This window comes from Tachyglossus aculeatus, chromosome 3 (genome assembly GCF_015852505.1).
Source record: "Tachyglossus aculeatus isolate mTacAcu1 chromosome 3, mTacAcu1.pri, whole genome shotgun sequence".
Lineage (NCBI taxonomy): Eukaryota > Metazoa > Chordata > Mammalia > Monotremata > Tachyglossidae > Tachyglossus > Tachyglossus aculeatus.
This window is the reverse complement of record NC_052068.1, coordinates 75,505,849-75,529,595: the sequence shown is the minus strand read 5'-3', so window position 1 is coordinate 75,529,595 and position 23,747 is coordinate 75,505,849. Positions and strand designations below refer to the sequence as shown.

At 44.2% G+C, this 23,747-nt stretch overlaps 1 protein-coding gene across 1 annotated transcript in view; it reads right to left on the bottom strand.

The window, feature by feature from the left end:
• Positions 1–5,630: 5,630 nt before the first annotated feature.
• C1QTNF3 (C1q and TNF related 3) overlaps positions 5,631–23,747 on the bottom strand; it is a 31,730-nt gene continuing 13,613 nt past the window's right edge. Inside the window, exons 2-6 of the mRNA XM_038744052.1 lie at positions 23,574–23,685; positions 17,274–17,428; positions 11,855–11,984; positions 8,134–8,233; positions 5,631–7,121 (exon numbers count right to left, since the gene is read on the bottom strand). Of these exons, the coding sequence (XP_038599980.1) occupies positions 6,962–7,121; positions 8,134–8,233; positions 11,855–11,984; positions 17,274–17,428; positions 23,574–23,685 (657 nt within the window). The 3' untranslated portion in view covers positions 5,631–6,961. The remainder of the gene's footprint in view (positions 7,122–8,133; positions 8,234–11,854; positions 11,985–17,273; positions 17,429–23,573; positions 23,686–23,747) is intronic.

The window sequence follows — 23,747 nt, the reverse complement described above, 5'->3', positions numbered from 1 at the left end:
CGCTTGAGCACCGTACTACTACTACTACTAATAATAATGTTGGCATTTGTTAAGCGCTTACTATGTGCAAAGCACTGTTCTAAGCGCTGGGGGGATACAAAGTCATCAGGTTGTCCCACATGGGGCTCACAGTCTTCATCCCCATTTTACAGATGAGGTAACTGAGGCTCAGAGAAGTTAAGTGACTTGCCCAAGGTCACCCAGCAGACATGTGGCAGAGCCGGGATACGAACCCATGACCTCTGACTCCAAAGTCCGTGCTCTTTCCACTGAGCCACGCTGCTTCTCTATAATTGGCATTTATTAAGCGCTTACTATGTGCAAAGCACTGTTCTAAGCGCTGGGGAGGATACAGGGTGATCAGGTTGTCCCACATGGGGCTAACAGTCTTAGTCCCCATTTTACAGATGAGGTAACTGAGGCCCAGAGAAGTGACTTGCCCAAGATCACACAGCAGACATGTGGCGGAGTCGGTATTCGAACCCATGACCTCTGACTCCAAAGCCCGTGCTCTTTCCACTGAGCCACGCTACTTCTCTGTACTAAGTGCTTACAATGTGCCAGACACTGCTCTAAGCGCTGGAGTAGAAGCAAGCGAGTCAGGTGGGACGCAGTCCAAGCCCCACGTGGGGCTCATAAGTCTTATTCCCCATTTTACAGATGAGGTAACCGAGGCACAGAGACTTTAAGTAACTTGCCCGAGGTCACACTGCAGACAAGTAGCGGAGCCGGAATTAGAACTCAGGGCCTTCTGACGCTCAAGTCCCTGCTCTATCCGCTAAGCTGAGTTTTATTCAACTTCTTCCCTCCCGTTTTTCGACAGAAGTCATTTTAATGAGGCATAACTTACTTCATCATCATCATCATCAGTCGTATTTATTGAGAGCTTACTGTGTGCAGAGCACTGTACTAAGCGCTTGGGAAGTACAAGTTGGCAACATATAGAGACGGTCCCTACCCAACAGTGGGCTCACAGTCTAAAAGGGGGAGACGGAGAACAAAACCAAACATGCTAACAAAATAAAATAAATAGAATAGATATGTACAAGTAAACTAAATAAATACATAAATAGAGTAACAAATATGTACATATACATATATACAGGTGCTGTGGGGAAGGGAAGGAGGTAAGATGGGGGGTGGAGAGGGGGACGAGGGGGAGAGGAGGCTTATATCCCCTGACATTGAAGAAGGAGAATAGTTCACCCCTTTTCTAGGGATGCACAGGCCTGGAATCACCATCCGTGTGCATTAAGGAGGTTCCCTGAAGGAAATGCGGCTTTTAAGAACGGTGATCATTAAAGTGGTTCTTCGTATCTTGGCATAATGCACGCTTAGAATATGTCCTATTATGATGGACTTCTGGTTAGGGTCTCTGAAACTCTGTGGTCCTGCTGCTGCTCTGTGTCAGTTTCCTCCTGAAGGGCAGAAGACGTTTTAAAACTTCCCCAGAGAAAAGATTTATTATAGTTTCTTCAGGAGATGAGGTTAGATCCTTGGTGAGCGAGAGGTAAAGGCGACCATAATTCTCCCCCAAGTGGACTTAAAGAACCCAGAGAATATAGAGAACGGGTTAGGGCTCTTCCTGGAAAGAGCCCGGGCTTGGGAGTCAGAGGTCGTGAGTTCTAATCCCTGCTCTGCCATGTGTCAGCTGTGTGGCTTTGGGCAAGCCACTTAACTTCTCTGGGCCTCAGTTCCCTCATCTGTAAAATGGGGATGAAGACTGTGAACCCCACGTGGGACAACCTGATGACCTCATCTCTACCCCAGTGCTTGGCACATAATAAGCTCTTAAGAAATACCATCATTATTATTGTTATTACCATAATTATTAATTATTATTAACAAAGTTAGTAGACAAGTTTCTGCCCACAGGGAGCATACATCCTAGAGGGGGGAAAGATATTAAAATTGACAATATGTACATAAGTGCTTTGGGGTGACTATCAAATGCTTAAAGGGGGCAAATCCAAGTTGATAAGCAATTCAGAAAGGAGAAGGAGTAGGGGAAATGCGGGCCAGGGAAGTCAGGGAAGGCCTCTTGGAGGAGATGGGATTTTAATAAGGCTTTGAAGGTGGGAAAAGAGGTGGTTTTGTTGTATATGAAGGGTGTGGGAGCTGGAGGGAATGCATGGGAAAAGTGTTGGTGGTGAAATAGATTAGATCTAGAATCCCTCTAGGCTGTAAACTCACTGTGAACAGGGAATACGTCTACCATATTCTACTCTCCCAAGTGCTTAATACAGTGCTTTGGACACAGAAAGCTCCCAATGAATATGATTGATCAAGGTGAGTCAGAGGTCATGGGTTCAAAGCCCGGCTCCACCAATTGTCAGCTGTGTGACTTTGGGCAAGTCACTTCACTTCTTTGGCCTCAATTCCCTCACCTGTAAAATGGGGATTAAGACTGTGAGCCCCCCGTGGGATAACCTGATCACTTTGTAACCTCCCCAGCGCTTAGAACAGTGCTTTGCACATAGTAAGTGCTTAATAAATGCCATCATTGTTATTATTATCCCCTCCTGTGTGTCTACAGAGGCATAGCTTACTTCAGAGGCTTATGTCCCCTGACATTGATGAAGGAGAAAAGTTCACCCCTTTTCTAGGGTTAGGGGTTAGAGAAGGGAGAGCAGAACTGAAGGGAAAGGAGGCTACTCCACTTCGAATACCACTGCCTTCTTCCGCCATCAAAACCCATGTAGTAAGTTGATTTGAAGCCCCATTCATTCATTCAATCGTATTTATTGAGCGCTCTCTGTGTGCAGAGCACTGTACTAAGCGCTTGGGAAGTACAAGTTGGCAACATATAGAGACGGTCCCTACCCAACAGTGGGCTCACAGTCTAGAATATTCAGGGCTATTGTCACCTTTGCACCAAAATACACCCAGCCGATCCTGGGCTGGACAGTCGGGGGGTTTGGGGGGGCGGTGAGAGCTCACCTCCTCCAGGAGGCCTTCCCAGACTGATCCCCTTCCTTCCTCTCCCCCTCGTCCCCCTCTCCATCCCCCCCTTCTTACCTCCTTCCCTTCCCCACAGCACCTGTATATATGTATATATGTTTGTACATATTTATTACTCTATTTATTTATTTATTTTACTTGTTCCTATCTATTCTATTTATTTTATTTTGTTAGTATGTTTGGTTTTGTTCTCTGTCTTCCCCTTATAGACTGTGACCCCACTGTTGGGTAGGGACTGTCTCTATATGTTGCCAATTTGTACTTCTCAAGCGCTTAATACAGTGCTCTGCACATAGTAAGCGCTCAATAAATACGGTTGATGATGATGATGTTGATCACCTCTGGGTAGAAATGGAGAAGGGCGCCCAGCCCAGGAAGGGTCCGTTGAGCCAGGCCTCTGTCTGCCCCAACTTTCCACCAGGGCCAAAGAGGTGGCAGCCACTAAAGTCTAGGCCTGTAATGGCCCGCTGAGCCAGTGCGGTTGCCAGGGTCACCTTGGCTCACCTCACTTGTCCTAGAGCTGTCAAGGATAACAGTTCCTAGAGTGATCCTAATGAGCCAACGACTCCCATCATGATTCACTCCAGTATTAACTTTAGAAAACAGTGGAGATAGTGAGAGCAGCATTGTGCAGGGAGAGGAGGACAACCTCCTTTGTCCTCCTACCTTCCTGTTAAGGAGCGTGGCTCGGTGGGAAGAGCACGGCCTCTGGAGTCAGAGATCATGGGTTCAAATCCTGGCTCCGCCAATTGCCAGCTGTGTGACTTTGTGTCACTTTTCTCTGTGCCTCAGTTCCCTTATCTGTAAAGTGAGCCCACTGTTGGGTAGGGACTGTCTCTATATGTTGCCAACTTGTACTTCCCAAGCGCTTAGTACAGTGCTCTGCACACAGTAAGCGCTCAATAAATACGATTGATGATGATGATGATGATGATGGGGATTAAGACTGTGAGCCCCCGGTGGGACAACCTGATCAACTTGTAACCTCCCCAGCACTTAGAACAGTGCTTTGCACGTAGTAAGTGCTTAATAAATGCCATTATTATTATTATTATTACTGCTGAGGCTCTGGCTCAATGAGGAGTCCTCCAACCACCCTGTTAGAAATCATTAGATTTTTCAGACATGGGCAGCACCTGGAAATTCACAACTTCCTCACATCCTCGGGGACATCTGGTCACCTGAGCCTTGGATCGGTAAATATTCATTATTAGCAAGACCACTGGAAAGAAACAAACACTGATATTCTTCCTGCTATCTTCAGACCAGACAACTGTCCAGTTGCTCAATTCCTGAACAATTTATTCTATCATCATCATCATCATCATCATCATCAATCGTATTTAAATCAATCAATCATCATTAAAAAAGTACAGTTTCACATTACTACAACTATTGTTCTGACATTCTTATCAGGGGTCTTAAAGGGTTTGGCTGAAGAACTGTAATGCTCAAACACTGATTCAATTTTAGCCACACCATCTGTGACACATGATTAAGAAAGGCTATAATATAGTGCACTATATTAGCGCTAAGCGGTAGTAAATTACATGTCTGCAGAGCATCTCTGCATTGTCTATAATCACACTTTAGACATGAATCAATTACTAGATCCACCAGTGGATGGTATTTATTGATCGCTTACTATGTGCAGAGCACTGTACTAAGCAGCATGGTTTAACGGATAGAGCAAGGGCCTGAGAGTCAGAGGGTCATGAGTTCTAATCCCAGCACTACCGCTTGTCTGCTATGTGACCTTGGGCAAGGCACTTCATTTCTCTGTGCCTCTTACCTCATCTGTAAAAAATGGGGATTAAAACTGTGAGCCCTGTATGGGACATGGACTGTGTCCAACCCGTTTTGCTTGTATCCACCCCAGTGCTTAGTACAGTGTCTGGTATATAGTAAGCACTCAACAAATGCCATTATTATTATTCTTATTCAGTTCCTGAGAGAGTACCACACGACAGAGTTTGGAAGATACGTTCCCTGCCCACGAGGTAGATGTTATGTAGAAACTCTGTGGAAACAGCAAGGCTTAATGGAAAGAGCATTGACTTAGGAGTCACAGGATCTGGGTTCTAATCCTGTCTCTTTCACTTGTCTGTTGTGTGACCCTGGGCAAGTCACTTAATCTCTCTGCGCCTCCATTACCTCATCTGTAAAATGAGGATTTTGACTGTGAGCCCCATGTGGGTTCGGGACTATGTCCAACGTGATTATCTTGTACCAACCCCAGGGCGTAGTCTAGTGTTTGACACATAGTAAGCACTTAGCAAATACCCTTTTCAAAAAACCCAAAAAGCAAACAAGAAAGAAAAATGATTTAAGGCACGATTCCAGTCCTTCCCCAGACTTAGTTTAACCAGACGGGCCAAATGGACATGAAGGAGTCAAATGGAGTTTCCCGTTTTAAATGCCAGACCGACCTCAGTCCAGTCCTGGAGAGTCACAACCGAGAACATGTGCAGAGGAAAGGATTATAATGATGTATTTACGGTGGTTTGTGTCCTCTTTGAGCACTCTTTCATCCCTGCCAGTTATGTCCCACTTGGGCACAGATGCCATGTTGCCAGTGATGGAAGGGAAAGTTGTCAAGAACAAAACGCTCAGCCAGAGTGGACTAAATATCCCTTAGGTACATATAACAGACATTGCAACTCGGGCACTGTTTGTCTTTATTAAGTAAATATAATCCAACTTTAGAACATGAAGAAATAGTACATTCAGCAGATTCTCCTCACACACGATGCAAGATATACTTGCCATTTGGCACACGCTTGCATATTATATTTGTTGTAAAATATGATTATCTTTTCATGGTTTCCTTTGGACGCATGCTAACAAAGTTTCTATAGAGCTATAATAACAGTGTATGCTTTCGGGGCATTTTGACACAGCAGAATGCCCTATACCTTTAAGGCAGTGACTTCAAATGAACATTTGTACAATATTTGCTATGCAGGAAAGAAAAACAAAGCGACATTATAGATCAAGTACATCCTAGATCATGTTTCTTCATTTAAAATAGCGCCGTATGTGAATTAGGAAAGAGTAATAGACTAAACAAAAGTCGTCAAAGGCTAATTCCAAGTCTAACGGGAAATTATAGCAGTAGAGGGTGTAAAATTCAGGCTACCAGAAGGACTTCTTTTTTTTTCCACTTCATAAGTTCCCGAGTGGTTGACTTTTAGCTCCGAGCCGGACTGTGAGAATGAGGGAGGAGGAAGGTGGAAGATTTTTCAATGGACTGAAAGGAAAGGGGCTTTCAGCACAGGTGTTTGGGGCTCACATCATTTTCCAGTTCAAGTGTTGGTCTTCCTGAGGTCTACTGCTGGAATTTGCTGAGCCTTCTCGGGGTGCTTTTCCCTTCCACTGTGAGCAGACATAAAAAAACTTCATTCTCCTGTATTCTTAAAGACCAAACGGCCCTGCTCCTATCAGCTATCTCTGATTTCACAGGACAATCCCTGATATTGTCTCTGGTTGCAGCTTCTCCCTCTGTAATGGAACCGTCCGAAATGTCAGCATCTGACCCCTTAAGGAGTGGGGAGAAGCAGATATCAACTTAGACAGCCTCTTCTCCCTCCCTCTACACACTTCTGGGGGCCCTGAAAGGTGTTCCTCCTTGTAAATATCTCAAAAGGGATGCTATCTCTAAACCACTTTCCAAATGGCTTCTTTGAGCACTTTCATCTTTGTGTTGTTGCTTTTTGTCTTACAAAGGGGGAATAGCTTTCTAGAAAATAGCAGTGAAGTCTCTGTATGTCTTAGTAAGGTCACTTCTAGTGATAATCCTGCAGTTTTACTTCTCCTGAGAGTCTGCATCTGTGCCAATATCCCAAAGTATTCGGTGCGACTGACCCAGGCATAGCCATACGCTTCATCTGAATAAGTTTTCCTGATCATTTAATGTTACCCTTCAACTCTAATGTTCCTTAGACCATAAGAAATACCATCTGGGCAGTGAAACTTCCTCCGTGTGGCCATCACTTATGGCCTACTTAGTTTCGAAGAGAAGAAAGCCGGCAAAAGTAGAGAAGCGCTGATGGTCTCCATGCAAGGCTCCATTCCCCATCCTCAGCCACACTTCGTCCCCCTTAGACAGCTTGAGCACTGCACTGTTGCTAGAGGTATCTGACTTTCCTTTCGTTTCATAGCTAGGAAGAAAAAAAAATCATTAAAATTGAGAAGCAGGGAAGCCTAGTGGAAAGAGTGCAGGTCTGGGAATCAGAGGTCCCGGGTTCCAATCCTGGGTTCTGTTGACACTTACATGCTGTGTGACCTTGGGCGAGCCTCATCTTCAAAATGGGGATTCAATACCTGTTCTCCTTTCTGCTTAGACTGCGAGCCCCTTGTGGGTCCTGATTATTTTGCATCTACCCCAGTGCTTAGTACAGCACTTAGCACATGGTAAGTTCTTAACAAAGATGATAATTATTAAAATACTCATTTCAGTTTGATAACCAACTTCCCCCCATACCTCCCGCAATACCTCCTCCCCCTCCCAACACCACCTGTATATATGTATATATGTTTGTACGTATTTATTACTCTATTTATTTATTTTACTTGTACATATTATTCTATTTATTCTATTTTGTTAATATGTTTTGTTTTGTTGTCCGTCTCCCCCTTCTAGACTGTGAGCCCGCTGGTGGGTAGGGACCGTCTCTATATGTTGCCAACTTGCATTTCCCAAGCACTTAGTACAGTGCTCTGCACACAGTAAGCGCTCAATAAATACGATTGAATGAATGAACCAACATGAAGTACAATGATACATAGCAACCTGGGATTTTTTTTTTTCATTTTCAAACAAAATGAAACAGGGATTCCTTTAAAGAAGTACCTTTCTGAAGTAACAATGATAATAATAGTTGTGGTATTTGTTAAGCACTTGCTATGTGCCAAACGCTGTACTAAGCACTTGTAACTCCTGAGCGGTTCAACTGGCATGGGGGGTGGGGACAGGACACCTGTGGCATTGACCCAATTCTGGCAGGGGAACTTACGACTAGGAGCCTACCATCTCTGTTGTATTGTACTCTCCCAAGGGCTTAGTGCGGTGCTCTGTACACAGTAAGCACTCAATAAATATGATTGATAGATTGAGTAATCTGTGGGTGCGCAAAAAAGACCTGGTGACAATCGGCGGGGGATTCAATTTACCTGTAGAGGCTGAAAACTGTATTGCCGTTGTGCATTAGGTACACGAAAACTTCTTCCACATCTTCATGTTTCATCATGCTGAAGGTGAAGAAATAGACTCCTGGAAAAAATACCATGTTCAAAATGTGTTGAGGCCAAGGGAGTGGGTGCGGTTGGGAGAGCTTTGCAGTGGTGAAAACACCACCAACAAAGCAAGGCAGCCTCCTGTTAGCCCCGTGACTTTCTATTGCCAGGGAAATATGTCCTATTACTGTCTCTGGACACCTCTCAGGGTCGCACATGGAGCTTCCAGTACTCTATCAGTCTCGACTATGGGAGGGAGAGTCAAGCAGAGGCCTACCCATTCCATTCCTAGCTTGGGCAGTGGCTAGCGAGTGGAAGGCAATCAGCTATAAGTCAGAACTCACCCGTGCTGGGCCGCAGAGGCAATGGAGAGAGTCGAGGGCGGAGACTCAAGTTTACCTTGCGAAAGGAGGCATTGGTAAACTGCTTCCATATTTTTGCCAGGAAAATTCTATGGCTACACTACCAGAACGATTGCAGGTGGAGAGAGGCGTTCTGGGAGAGATGTGTCCGTGGCATCGCTATGGGTCAGACACGACTCGACAGCATAAGACAACAATTGGCTTTGGAATGGGAAGCCAAGTCCTGGGGAGAGGAGCCTGCGCAGATGCAGGGCAGTGAGCCAGCTATATCCCAGAGTCTCCTAGTAATAACAACAAAAATAATAACAATAACCATAACAACCATCACAATAATAATAATAACCACGGATTTGTTAAACACTTACTATGCGCCAGGCACTGTACTAAGCACTGGGGTGGATACAAGCCAATTGAGTGGGGCACAGTCCCTGCCTCAAGTGGGACTCGCCTCACGGAATAAATTTTATATAAAACTCAGGCTTTCCGTCCCCGGCCTCTCTCTCTCGCCGCGCCGATTACTGAACGAACCCGTCCCCGGACGACGGGTGACAGACTCACAGTCTGAATCCTCATTTTACAGATGCAGTAACTGAGACCCAGAGACTTGACTTGAAGTGACGTGCCCAAGGTCACACAGAAGACAAGCGGCAGAGCCAGGATTAGAACCCTGACCCTCACTACGCCATGCCGCTTCTCTTTAAATAGAGACTGTGCCCAAGAACTCTCTTCCGAGCATGCTGAATTCTACCCTGCAGGTGGAGATTCATAGGGTGTTTTCAGGGTGGAGTTTTCTGTGGGAAAGCAGGGGAACTTAAATGTTCATAAATGGAAACGTGCATTGTCCACAGTTCTCTCTCCTTCATATACTCGAAGGAGGAATAGAAGGAAACCAGGTTGGTGTCTCCATAGCATTTTTTTTTTTGGTATTTGTTAAGCGCTTACTATGTGCCAGCCACTATACTAAGCTCTGGACTAGATACAAGCTAACCAGGTTGGACCCAGTCCACATCCCACAAGGGGCACACAATCTTAATCCCCATTTTACAGATGAGGGAACTGAGGCACAAAGAAGTTAAGTGACTTGCCCGGGGTCACGCAGCAGACAAGCGCCGGAGTAGGGATTAGAACCCAAGTCCTTCTGATTCCCAGGCCCGGGCTCTATCCATTAGACCATATGGCTTCTGGAGACAAGCACGAGAGAGCCGGAAGAAAGGAGCTCTAATTGATGTCTCTTTGTCCTAACTCGTGATTCAGCACGGGGTGGAACACTACGCACTTTCGGGCTGGAAATAGTGAAACAGACATCGAAGTGCCTCGATCTCGTTCTTCCTGCCTTCTCACTCTCATCTTCAGGGTAGTATACCGAACCCTACACCACTGACCTGGCCTGCTGGATTGGTCCCCGGCATCCCCAGCCATGCTGCAGGAGCCAAAGGATGGAACTTCCTTCAGCCGGATGAATCTTGGGTTTTGTCTGGAACCCACTTCTGTGGGGCAGAATAACCGTCTGGAGCTACACCTGTTTTCTCAGAATCCCTTGCAAGGAACAGTGGCTCTAGTAGGACAGAATAAGCATTTGGGCTACCAGGTTGAAACAAACAACATTCTAAGTCCTCGAGACTGTACGCTTGTCGTGGGCAGGGAATGTGTCTGTTTATTATGTTGTACTCTCCCAAGCACTTAGTACGGTGCTCGGCACACAGTAAGCACTCAATAAATGTGACCGACTCACTGACTAAGTCAAGGTGCCAGATTTTCATTTTGAGTGTGGGGCTGAAAATGAGGCAAGGATTTTAAGGGGAATGAAGGCTGGGAGGGACAAGCTTCAGAGAGGTAACAGGCCAGAAAGCTGCCATTTCTGCCTGTTTTCATTCCTGACGGGAATCTCTCAGATCTTGTTAGAGACCTGAGATGAGAGAAGTTGGGTGTTCAGCTCAGGTAACTGTTGGGGCAATCAATTCTATTGTTCCCATTTCCCTAGGAGTTAATATTTGTGTTTCGAGGAATTTTCTCTTGTGGCTCAATTTACATGTGTATCTGGCAATTTACATGTGTATCTGGCAATTTACATGTACATCTGGCAATTGGAAATAGACACATAGAATACAATTAGAATATAATTGGAAATAGACGTGCCGTGCCATACTTAAATTGGATTTTCCCATCTAGACAGCTGAGATGAAATGAAATTCTAAGCAGGATAATCTTTCATGTGTCATATAGCCTTTGAGATTCGAGTACACTATGGACCTTGGTAGAAAAGCAAGACTTCTAGACTGTGAGCCCGTTGCTGGGTAGGGACCGTCTCTATATGTTGCCAACTTGTACTTCCCAAGCGCTTAGTACAGTGCTCTGCACACAGTAAGCGCTCCATTAATACGATTGAATGATTGAATGAAAAGCAAAGAAAAGCCAAGTTCCAACTGGTTGGAGCTCAGAGCTAAGTTACCCTCTTGGCATCTCTCTGACAGGAGCCTGAGAAGTGTGAGGTAGATATAATTTCAATGACTCCATGCAGGTCCAGGCTGCTTGACTGACAAATGGTAGAGTTGATGGAAATGGTCATTTCTTAATGAAAGAGATCAACCATTTGAGTGGGAGGGGTGTCAATTTCACACTCCTTAAAATCTCCCCTCAAGATTCTCCCCACCCCCTACCCCAGCCTGGTTCTGCCAGCTAATAATGGATGGATGCATCTTAGAACAGTGGAAAACATATCATGGTGGGAGTCAGAAGACCTGGGTTCCAGTCTCATCTCTGCCACTGGACTGTTTAACAATAATTACGGTATTTTTAAGTGCTTACTATGTATCAGGCACTGTACTAAACACTGGGGTGGATACAAGCAAACTGGGTCGGACAGAGTCCTTGTCCCACATGGGGCTCACAGTCTCAATCCCCATTTTCCAGATGAGGGAACTGAAGCAGACAGAAGTGAAGTGATTTGCCCAAGGTCACACAGCAGACAAGTGGCAGAGCCGGGATTAGAACCCATGACCGTCTGACTCTCAGGCCCTTGCTTTATCTAATAGGCCATGCTGATTCTCATGCTGTTTGTAACCTTGGGCAGGTCATTACTTTCTCTGGGCTTCACTTTCTTCATCTGTAAACGGTGATATTAGTGCTTGCATCTCCCTATCTTGCAGAGATATTTGGAGGACAAAATGAGAGGTGACACAAAAGAGCTTTGGAAAAATTAAAATCACTCTACCAATGCAAGGTATAAGTAATGAAAATCTGATTACTACTGGACTTTTGGCCCATCCTGATGGCTGCCTTGGTGATTAAAAACTCACCTGTCACGGGGGCTCCAAATCTACCAGTCATGACATCGAAGAAGTTTCCTATGTTGGTTTCAACACTGCTGAAGATTATCCCACTGTTCTGATTGCTGAAGTGAGTTGCCATGGAAGCCATAAATGCAATCTTTGGAAAGAGTGAAGGGAAAATATTAACTCCAGTGGGTTTTCATGCCAGGAATTTCTGAGTTAACCTTTGCCCTTCTTGTAGTCTACCCTCCCTCCAATCCCCTCTGTTTGTGAGAAGTCCATGGAGAGCAAGTGTCTCTGCCTCTATGGGGCATGTTGGTTCCCTCTACACTGCAAGCTCATTATGGGCAGGGAATATGTCTATTTTATTGTTATATTGTACTTTCCCAAGTGCTTAGTACAGTGCTCTGCACACTGTAATCGTGCAATAAATACCATGAAAAAAATGGATAAATATGATTGAATGAATGAATGAAAGTTGCACAATCTACATGTCTGCACCAAGCTTTCTTTTGGTGCAGAATGGATATGAAACAATCAATAAAAGCCTATTCAGTGATTATTACTACCGCTACTGATGAAGTATAATTCTCAAAAGATTTCAAGGTGGAATCTACATGAAACTTTGCTTTGTGGCTACAAGGATGTGCCCAAAGTTGTAGCCATGAAGCCCTAGTTTCCTACTCCAGCTGAACTTCAAGTTCAGAAAAGTCACACCGGGATCCCTCTCCCCCTTACCATCAGGGTGGAGGAGTCCCATTCTGTGGAAGCAGGGTCAGCAAGCTAAATTTCCAGCACACCGGGAACAACTGTTTTAAACGTAGGGAAGGCTGAGGTTACTGGACAAGGGGCAGGAGAAGACCGAAAACTTCCTTTAACAGTAACACACTGCACCTTTGATTGTTGTTGTTGTTCACTAATTTATCATGTTTGGTTTTTTATTACATTGCATATACATCACCAGTTACCCCCATCTTCTTTGACTGTGAGTTCTCTGGGGGTCAATTTCTGGTGTCTGAATGATTATGTTTGCATCTTTTCCCATTGCTGAACACAAAGTCAATGCTCAACAAATGAAATGAATAAAAATCGGTAATAAATCGAAGCCAAGTGTACAACACTACTGACCTTTGGAAGTCACACTAACTAGTTCATCCCCTGGGTTCTGAGTGCTCAAATGTGCTCCCCAGACAATTAGCGCAAGACACATAGAAAAGGTACATATCTGTGGAAATTTCCAGATGTTTATTTTCCAGTTACTCGTGGATCATACTTCTCTCTAAAAAGTGGTGTTTCTTCTTTCTTTTCTACCCCTTCAGCTTCTTAAATTCACCAACCTTTCATAAGCGTAGCTCACTGGAAGGAGCATGGGCTTGGGAGTCAAAGGTCATGGGTTCTAATCCCGGCTCCGCCACTTGTCAGCTGTGCGACTTTGGGCAAGTCACTTAACTTCTCTGTGCCTCAGTTCCCTCATCTGTAAAATGGGGATTAAGACTGTGAGCCCCCCGTGGGACAACCTGATTACCTTGTATCCCCCCAGCTCTTAGAACAGTGCTTTGCACCTAGTAAGCGCTTAACAAATGCCATTATTATTATCATTATTATTATAAGAGAAGCAGCATGGCCTAGTGGATAGAGCACTGCCATGGGATTCTGAGGGACCTGGGTTCTAGTTCCCAGCTCTGCCACTTGTCTGCTGTATGACCTTGGGCAAATCACTTCTATTTTCTCTCCCACTTACCTCATCTGTAAAATGGGGATTAAGATTGGGAACCTCACGTGGGACATGGACTGTATGCAATCTGATTACCTTGTAATAACAATAATAATAATGGCATTTATTAAGCGCTTACTATGTGCAAAGCACTGTTCTAAGCACTGGGGAGGTTACAAGGTGATGAGGTTGTCCCACGGGGGGCTCACAGTCTTAATCCCCATTTTACGGATGAGGTAACTGAGGCACAGAGAAGTGAAGTGACTTGCCCAAAGTCACACAGCTGACAAGTGGCAGAGCCGGGATTTGGACCCCTGACCTCTGACTCCAAAGCCCGGGCTCTTTCCAGTGCTACCCCAGTGCCTACTATGGTGCCTGGCACATAGGAAGCGTTTAACAAATAGCATAAAAAAAAAGACAATAGCCCAGAATTTACTAGAATTTATTCAGAAGGATTGATCCAGTGGACTGCACTCTGAAACCAGTGGATTTGGTGTGCGGAAAAAACATTACACCACTTTATAACTATGAATTAACAGCCTCAGGCTGGGCTTCCCCCTTTTTCTGGCTAAGCTAAGGGACAGACAGCTGTGGGCAAGAAGAATTGAGGCAGTACCATCTCATGCAAAGAGCTTGCGTCTGCAAGTCAGGAGACGATTGTCTCTATTACTGTATTGTACTTTCTAAGGACTTAGTACTGTGCTCTGCACACAGTAAGCGCTCAATAAATATGATTGAATGAACCTAAATGCACAGTCCTAGCTCTGTCACTGGCCTGTGGAGTCATCCTGGGTGACTTAACCTTTCTATGTCTCTGTTTCCTCATTTGTAAAATGGAAATGATAACATCAATCTTTCTCTTCTCACAGGAACATTGTTAAGCACAAAATGAGATAATAGATATTAAAGTTCTGTGGAGAAATAAAACTGCTGCAAAATTCAAAATATTATCATTATGAGGAATACATCTAATAGGATGATTAGAGGCATTTCAGAACCTTTTCACCCAGTGAATCAATCGGTGTATATACAGCTGAATCTGCAGGTTGGTGGTGCCTATCCCTCACTGGGCATTTATATTCAATTGGCACTGCCAACATGGGACAATCACTAGAGCATGTCCCACATGTAGAGAAAGGGGCAAAACCTCAGAAATTGCTAGCACAGATAAAAGCTCACTCTTGGAAACCCCTTCCCCAGGGAAAGCTGCTAATAAAATAATCATAATAATAAATAAATTCGTTAAACACAAACTATGTGCCAAGCGCTGTACTAAGCACTGGGGTGGATACAAGATAATTAGGTTGGATACAGTCCCTGTCTCACGTGGAGCTAACAGTTAAAATTGGAGGGAGAACATGGCATGTAATTGTGGCTCCACCTGGAGCGTGACCATTCACAAGGGACAATTGGGAAAAGAGGAAGGACTAGTTTATTAGTAAGGGAAAGAGGCTGGCAGCCATTTCATTTTCGAGCTGGGGCTGAGCAAGATTCCCCTTGTTGGGGTTTAGAGTCTAGGACCTCTGGGGAGCGAAGCTCCCTCCCTCGAGGGGGAGAAAAGTGATGGTCCGGATCTGATATTGGGAAATTCATTCGTTCGTTCAATTGCGTTTATCAAGCACTTACTGTGTGCAAAGCGCTGTACTAAGAGCCTGGGAGAGTACAATATAACAACAAACAGAGTATTGCTTGCCCACAATAAGAAATCTTCAGGAAAGACTCTGCAGAGTGTGAACTGGAACCGAAGGTTCCAAGAGTTTGGGGATTTGCTTGGCAGAGATCCCCAACGCTTGCCCATTTGTTCATTCAATTCATTCAATCGTATTTATTAAGTGCTTACTGCGTACAGAGCACTGGACTAAGAGCTTGGAAAGTACGATTCAGAGACAGATAGAAACAATCCTTACCCAACAATGGGCTCACAGTCTAAAAGGACTGTAAAAGGAAAACCTGGAGGACTTCAGGACCCCGCAAACACCGTTGAAAGGCCTACCTTTTGTAAAGTGGTTTTTTGGGGCTATTTCAGCCGGGACAATGGATGAGGGAAGCCCAATCCAGCCCCAAATTTCAGAGCAGTTCTGGGAGCCCCTTGGCTACCCTGTAAGAGCTTCTGAGCTGGAAGGCTCTTTGGCAAATGGGTCAGTTCTGCGGACACTTCATGATTTCTGAGGTGCTTGAAGGTCAGGATTCTACGCCGGGTGGCACTCCTAAGGGGCTTAGTATGTGTTCAGCATACGGTAATTATTCAATAAATACTCCCGATATATTGACAAAGAAGAATCCATGAAACTGTTCCACCCTGAAGAGCACCATTGCATCCAGGGGAAGGGAGGGGAGGAGAACTCCCAAGATCTGCCCCAGGGTCCTGGAACCTCAGAATGGCAGGAAACTTGGACTTTGGGAGGTTCTAGTGATTCAGCTCTCTTTGCTGTGGCACACACCAGTGTACTGCCAGGAATCCCATGGCATGCAGGGGCTCTCGATAAACATGTATCTCTTCTGATCAAAGAAATATTTAAAAAAAACCCTGGAATTGGTCGACCCAATTCCCTTCTATCTGCATGTATTCAAATGACTTCTGTACTTGTTTGTGTAGCTCCAGAACAAATAATTTAACAAATGATGTAAAAAGCTGCCTCTATTCCACTTTAATCAACACGAAACTAGAACAGCTTTTACAGATCATCAAATATAGAGATTCATAACCTTTATGGATATATTAATTTCCATGCCCTATTTATTCACTTTTTCATCAGTGCTTTCTTTAGTATCTGTATTTTTCCTCCTGCTCCTACAGAATAAATATGTCTGTCTGCCTCTCCCGTTCAATTGTAAGCTGCTTGAAGGCAGGGACGGGGTCTTTAACTTTTATTGTACCCTCTCCAGCTCCAGGACAGCGTTCTGCCACAGATTAGGTGCTCCGTAAATATGAACAAATGGATGTACCATTGGAAATGGCTACCCAGCCACATTTGAGTGTGATCAGTAAGACACAAATCCTCTGACCTAAAAAAGAGAAAAGAAAAGCAACTGTCCTAAGCTTCAGAATGTGAAGGCAGAATTTAATGGAGGAAATTTCCTTTGGTCTGAGACATCAGGATGAGGTTAATCGTGTGAACTATAGGCATCCCCTGTCCTAAGTAGATAATTCAAAGTGCAGGTACTGTCATTATACAATAATTCTACCTCATGGTTTTTACATGGCATTTTCCACTGAACTGCCTCACAGAAACGCCCCAGCATTCGGTAATAAGAATCACTTCCAACATCAAATATCTTATTTTTCCTACTCTGAGGCAGGAAAGCTGTCACAACTATCTGGGTTTAGGTAGGGGGACTACAGTGTGGAAACGGTTGGTAAGTCACCTCCACATCAAACAATGGTACATTATCAGGATAATAATGGCAACAACAACAACAATAATAACAGTATTTGTTAAGCGCTTATTATGCCTCAAGCACTGTCCTAAGGGCTGGGGTAGGTACAAGCTAATTAGGTTGGACACAGTCCCTGTCCCATTTGGGGCTCACAGTCTTAATCCCCATTTTTCAGATGAAGTAACTGAGGTCCAGAGAAGTGAAACGACTTGCCCATGGTTACACAGCAGACAAGCGGCGGAGGCTGGATTAGAACCCAGGTCCTTCTGATTCCCAGGCCCATGCTCTATCCTCCGCGGCCCACCAGTTGATGCTAGGCAAGTCACATGCTCACCCATCCTGGAAGCGGCCTACCTGGAGCTCGGGAGGAACCCCGGGGTAGCCCTTCTCCCCCTTTGGGCCGTGTTGTCCACGCTCTCCTCGGGGTCCCAGGTCCCCCCGGTCTCCTTTATCCCCCTTGGATCCCTCGTGGCCGGTTGCTCCGTTGTTGCCGTTGTTCCCGTGGTTTCCTTAAAATAACCGGAGAGGAAGTGAGAGAAGCCGGTCCGCTCCGCAAACGGTGCTTTGGGCTGGCCTTTTCTCTTGAGCAAAGGTTCTGGAAGTCATTGCTAAGGAGACACGGTCCAAAATTCAAACTACAAAGGGGGCTTATTTAAAGCAGGCTCAACTTGAATGGGTCATGGGGTCGATCTGCAAACTAACTCACATGACTGGTGGTTCAGATAATGAAAGGATGGATCTGACTCCCTTTCCCCACCAGCATCCAAACCTGCGTGCCCCAAAGTAAAGCAATGAATCATTATACACACAAACAGCCACACTCTGACCCATAAATGTGCACACACACATAAACCCTCCTCCTCTCCTCCCCATCGCCCTCCTCCTCTCCTCCCCATCGCCCTCCTCCTCTCCCCATTGCCCTGACTCCCTCCTTCTACTCTACTCCCTCCCAGCCCCATAGCACTTGTGTATATATGTACATATTTATTATTCTAGTCATCCTACTAATGAGATATATATATGTATATATATATATATATATATATATATATATATATATATGCAATTCTATTTATTTATACTGATGCTATTAATGCCTGTTTACTTGTTTTGATGTCTGTCTCCCCACTTCTAGACTGTGAGCCCATTGTTGGGTAGGGACTGTCTCTATATGTTGCCAACTTGTACTTCCCAAGCGCTTAGTACAGTGCCCTGCACACAGTAAGTACTCAATAAATATGACAATGAATGAATGAATGTTTCTTGCTAAATTATACTTTCCAAGCAATTAGTACAGTGCTCTGCACACAGTAAGCACTCAATAAATACGATTGGATGAATGAATGAATGAACCCACACATACACAAATACGTGTATCTACTAATCCTATACACAAACACCTGTACCTCCCATAATTTTTGAGTAAATCCACATACACTTGCTAACTAACACACACACGTGAACTTCTCCCAGATTTCACCTCAGGAGACAGTTCAATCTCACGTGGAGATAATCAAGACAGGCAGGTCTTTTGTAAAACCAACCAAATAAAACCAGATTTTCCACAGAAAGGAATTACAACCAACTGCCTTCATTGTTAACCAGTCAGCAGCTCGAGGAGGGAGGATGTCTGACAAAAACGGGGCCAGTAGTTCCAGCCTCAGGTCTCCCATCCAGGGCGTTCCCAAATTCAGAGAAAAATTATCTGAAGTGACTTCGTTAACAGCCACAGATCTCCCAGTATTGCATGCCAGGCTAATGCTGGCAACCCTATTGCACAAATGTACTTCTGGGTCTTCGCCAGCCAAGGAAAATGGGGAGCAGAGCAATTCTTCCAAGCACTTAGTACAGCGCTCTGCACACAGTAAGAGCTCAAGAAATACAACTGAATGAATGAGTGAACTATCTGGTCCATTGATTCAAGGAAATGACCAATCTGGGTCATTGTATTTATGGTATTTGTTGAGTACTTACTATGTGTATCTCCTGGGCAGATAAAAATTAATTAGTTTGGACACAGTCGCTGTCCCACATGGGGCTCCCTCTCTTAATCCCCATTTTACAGAGGAGGGAACCGAGGCACCGAGAAATGAAGTGACTTATCTAAGGTCACACAGGATCCAGAGCCAGAGTGACGGTGAGTGTCTTGGCTAAGGTCACAGAGCAAGGAAGTGGTTAGAACACAGGTCTTCTGATTCTCAGCCCTGTCCATACTTCTTTGTATCTGCTAATTCTATTGTTTTCCCCAAGCACCTTAGTACAATGCTCTGCACACCATAGAGGCTAAATAGCCACTACACATTGATTGATTGAGACCGTAATGGCCCATAGAGCTTCTAAAACTGGGCTCGCACCACTGGGCAGGGAAGCAGTGTTGTCTAGTGGGTAAAGCACAGATGTGGGAGCCAGAGGGCCTGGTTTCTAATCCCAGCTCCGCCACTTGCTTGCTTTGTAAGCTTGGCCAAGATATTTACCTTCACTGTGCCCCTGTGTCCTCAATTGTAAAATGGGATTCAACACCTGTTCTCTCTCCAGTGTGGCTTAGTGGGAAGAGGCCGGGCTTGGGAGTCAGTGGGTTCTAATCCCGGCTCTGCCACTTACCAGCTGTGTGACTTTGGGCAAATCACTTAACTTCCCTGTGCCTCAGTTACCTCATCTGTAAAATGGGGATTAAGACTGTGAGCCCCACATAGTACAACCTAATTACCTTGTATCTACCCCAGCGCTTAGAACAGTGCTTGGCACATAGAAAGAGTTTAACAGATACCATCATCATCATCATTGTCATCTTCATCATCATACTACTTGACTGTGAGCCCCATGTGGGACAGGGATTACGTCCCACCTGATTAACTTTTGTCTATCCCAGCATTTAGAACAGTGCTTGACACAGAGTAGGTGATTCGCAAATGTCATTAAAACAAAGAACCAAACAAAAAAAGTTCCAAACTCTGTCCTTAGAACAGCAAAAATGTTGTGATTTGTAACCAAGGATGGTTCCCTGGAGTGGTGAGAAGCTTGAAAAACACCTCTTTTTTCCAAGTATTGCTATTTACTTAATTTTATACTGTTGGATTCATATTAATTTTACACTTCATTTGCAAAGTTACAAATGCAATTAATTAATTGATTGAATGGAATCACATTTATTAATGTTCACAATTTCATTCTTGTTCTGTGTATTTGTCTATAATAATAATGGCATTTGTTAAGCGCTTACTATGTGCAAAGCACTGTTCTAAGCGCTGGAGAGGATACAAGGCAATCAGATTGTCCCACGTGGGGCTCACAGTCTTCATCCCCATTTGATTCATTCATTCATTCATTCAATCGTATTTATTGAGCTCTTACTGTGTGCAGAGCACTGTACTAACCACTTGGCAAGTACAAGTTGGCAACATATAGAGATGGTCCCTACACAACAATGGGCTCACAGTCTAGAAGGGGGAGACAGACAACAAAACAAAGCATGTAGACAGGTGTCAAAGTCATCAGAACAAATAGAATTAAAGCTATATGCACATCATTAACAAAATAAATAGAATAGTAAATATGTACAAGTAAAATAAATAAAGTAATAAATCTGTACAAATATATATACAAGTGCTGTGGGGAGGGGAAGGAAAAAGGGGGCTCAGTCTGGGAAGGCCTCCTGGAGGAGGTGAGCTCTCAGTAGGGCTTGGAAGGGAGGAAGAGAGCTAACTTGGTGGATGTGTGGAGGGAGGGCATTCCAGGCCAGGGGGAGGACGTGGGATGGGGGTTGATGATGGGACAGGCAAGTACAGATGACGTAACTGAGGCACAGAAAAGTTAAGTGACTTGGCCAAAATCACACAGCTGACAATTGGCAGAGTCGGGATTTGAACCCATAACATCTGACTCCCAAGCCCTTGCTCTTTCCATTGAGCCATGCTGCTCCCCTATCTCCACTTACACTGTGAGCCCCTTGTAGGGCAAGGATTGGGTCTGATCTAATTATTCTGTATTTACCCCAGTGCTTAGTACATATTAGCCCTTATAGACTGTAAGCTCCTGGTGGGCAGGGAAAGTGTTTACCAACTCCGTTGCTTTGTACTCTCCCAAGCACTTAGTGCAGTATTCTGCACGTAGTTAGGGCTCAATATATACCCTTGATTTATTGATTGATTATATGCTTAGTAGTACCCATAAGTGCTTAGCAATTATGATATGAACAAACTATTTCCATAATGGAGTTGGGTCCCCAAAGCCTAAACTCTTCTCTCAGACAATATTAAACATTTAGAAACTGCATTAACTAATATAGGCCCCAGGAGCTGGCTTCAAGGCATCAACTGACACCCAATAGTCTATGAAAGGATTTACTAAAATCTTGAAATATCCAACATCTTCCCCAAAGTGTTCCCATCTTTTTTGTTCTGTGGTGGTTTCTAACATCAACTGACACCCAATAGTCTATGAAAGAATTTACTAAAATCATAGAGTATCCAACATCTTCCCCAAAGTGTTCCCATCTTTTTTGTTCTGTGCTGGCTTCCAGCATAACTTGGCTTTTATCCTTTCCTTTCTCACCAAGTTTCTCATTCCCCCATGTTTCACCAAAACTCACTCTCTTTTACTTGGAAAATGTGGACTAAAAATATGGTGTTAAAGATCCCACCAGGCAGCTCTTTTATACCATATTTTTAGTCCTCATTTTTCAATCCTCCTATCGATCAAATCTCCCCAAGAATGTTTTCCGCCTCTGAAGGCCTTCAAAAGTTTACAGGGTGGCTTATGGTCTCAGCTGTTCAAGCTAAACTAGAGAGGGACTGATTTTCTCCCTTTGGATCTGCATGAACTCTGTAGAAGTGTCTTGATGATAATCTACTGTCCTTTCCCTGGTGTCTTTTTCAAACAGGCCAGCATCTGGTAGGAAAACATCATGCTCAGAATGAAACGTGGTGGGGGCTGATATTTAGGTGGAATTTTAGAGAAGCAGTATGGTCTAGTGGAAAGAGCAGAAGCCTGAGAGTCAGAGGGCTCCTGTACCTGTACCTGTATCCTGTTCTCCCAAATGCTAATTCAGTGTAAGCACCAAGTAACTCAAAAAATACTCCACTACTATTACTATAATTACTAAAATTAAAACAATAAAATTGAAGTATATGTGAGACTAGTAGATGTGACAACATTTGGATAACTTGCCTCCCTGAAAAGAAATGGCGTTAATTTCATCATCCCATAGTAAGCACTTTAAACATGCCATTTTAAAAAAAATCCCAGATTACATCATCCCAATAGCCCGTCTTAGTACATATTGATGTGTGAATTTTTAATGATATTTGTTAAACTCTATGTGCCAGGCACTGTACTAAGCACTGAAGTAGATACAAGCTAATCAGGTGGGAACAGCCCATGTACCTTGTGGGCTTACAGTCTTAATCTCCATTTTGTAGATGAGATAACTGAGGCACAGAGAAGTGAAGTGACTTGCCTAAGATCACAGAGCAGACAAGTGGCAGAGCTGGGATTATAATAATAATAATGATGGCATTTATTAAGCACTTACTATGTGCAAAGCACTGTTCTAAGCGCTGGAGCACTGTTCTAAGCGCTAGAACCCAAGTCCTCTGATTTCCAGGCCCATGCTCTTTCCACTAGGCCGTGCCGTTTCTCAGTACTGTTTATTTATTAGCAACGACGTTAACTGGGCATCTGCTCTGTGCAGAGCACTGTATTAAGTGTTTGTGAAGGTACAGCTTAGAGTCCCAGTTCCTGCCTTCAGGAGTAGCTATAACAAGGGAGAAAGACAGAGAGACAGACACAAGCCAGTCACAGATTGTTGGAGGAGAGCTACAATTACTGATAGCAGAGATTGGGAGGAAAAATAGATAAAGTGTTAACAATAATAATGTAATAATAATAAAAATTGTGGTATATGTTAAGCAGTGCATACCAAGCACTGTGCAAAGCGCTGGGGTAGATATAGGATAATCAGGCCCCACATGGGGCTCACAGAGTAAGTAGAAGGGAAGACAGATATTAAATCCCCATTTTGCAGATGAGGGAACTGAGGTGCAGAAAAGTTAAGTGACCTGCCTAAGATCACATAGCAGGTAAGCGGCAGACCTGGGATTAGAACCCAGGGCCGCTGATTCCCAGGCCTGTTCTCTATCCATTAGGCCACACTGGTTATCTTAAATTAAGGTAAGGTGAGAAGGTGCATAAGTACTAAAGGTAAGTGAATAAATACAGGTGTTTGGTATGGCTATTGGATGTGCTTATTTTTTACTACAATCTTGCTATCACCATAGCTATAATTTCCTCCTATCAATCAATCAATGGCATTTAATGAGTACTTTGTGCAGAGCACTGTACTCAGAGTTTGGGAGAGTACAACAGAGTAGGTAGACACATTCCCTGTCCACAGGGAGCTAACAATCTCTGCGTACTTTATTTGTGTCTTCCCGTCTCCCCCACTCTCCTCGAAGCATACTATGAGGTCTTATCTTTCTGTAGTACTCTACCAAGCACTTAGGACATTGCTCTGCTCATAGTAGGTGTGTAGTAAATTCTATCGTTTGATGAACTGGGAGTAAAATGGATGATGTTATCATCTTCGTTACCACTACTCTTAATAAGGGGTTGCCACTGTCATCCAGCATACGATTCAGGTTTGCCTCTAGTACTTACCTGGCATGCCTGGTGGACCTGGGGGTCCTGGGGGTCCCAGGTAACCCCGGAATCCAAATTCTCCATGGCAACATTTACTGCAGTCTGGTGGGTGGGCCCCAGGTTGCGATGCCTTAAAGAGACAGATAGAAGTTCCAAATGAATGTTAATAGTTCACGACACATCAGGAGAGTC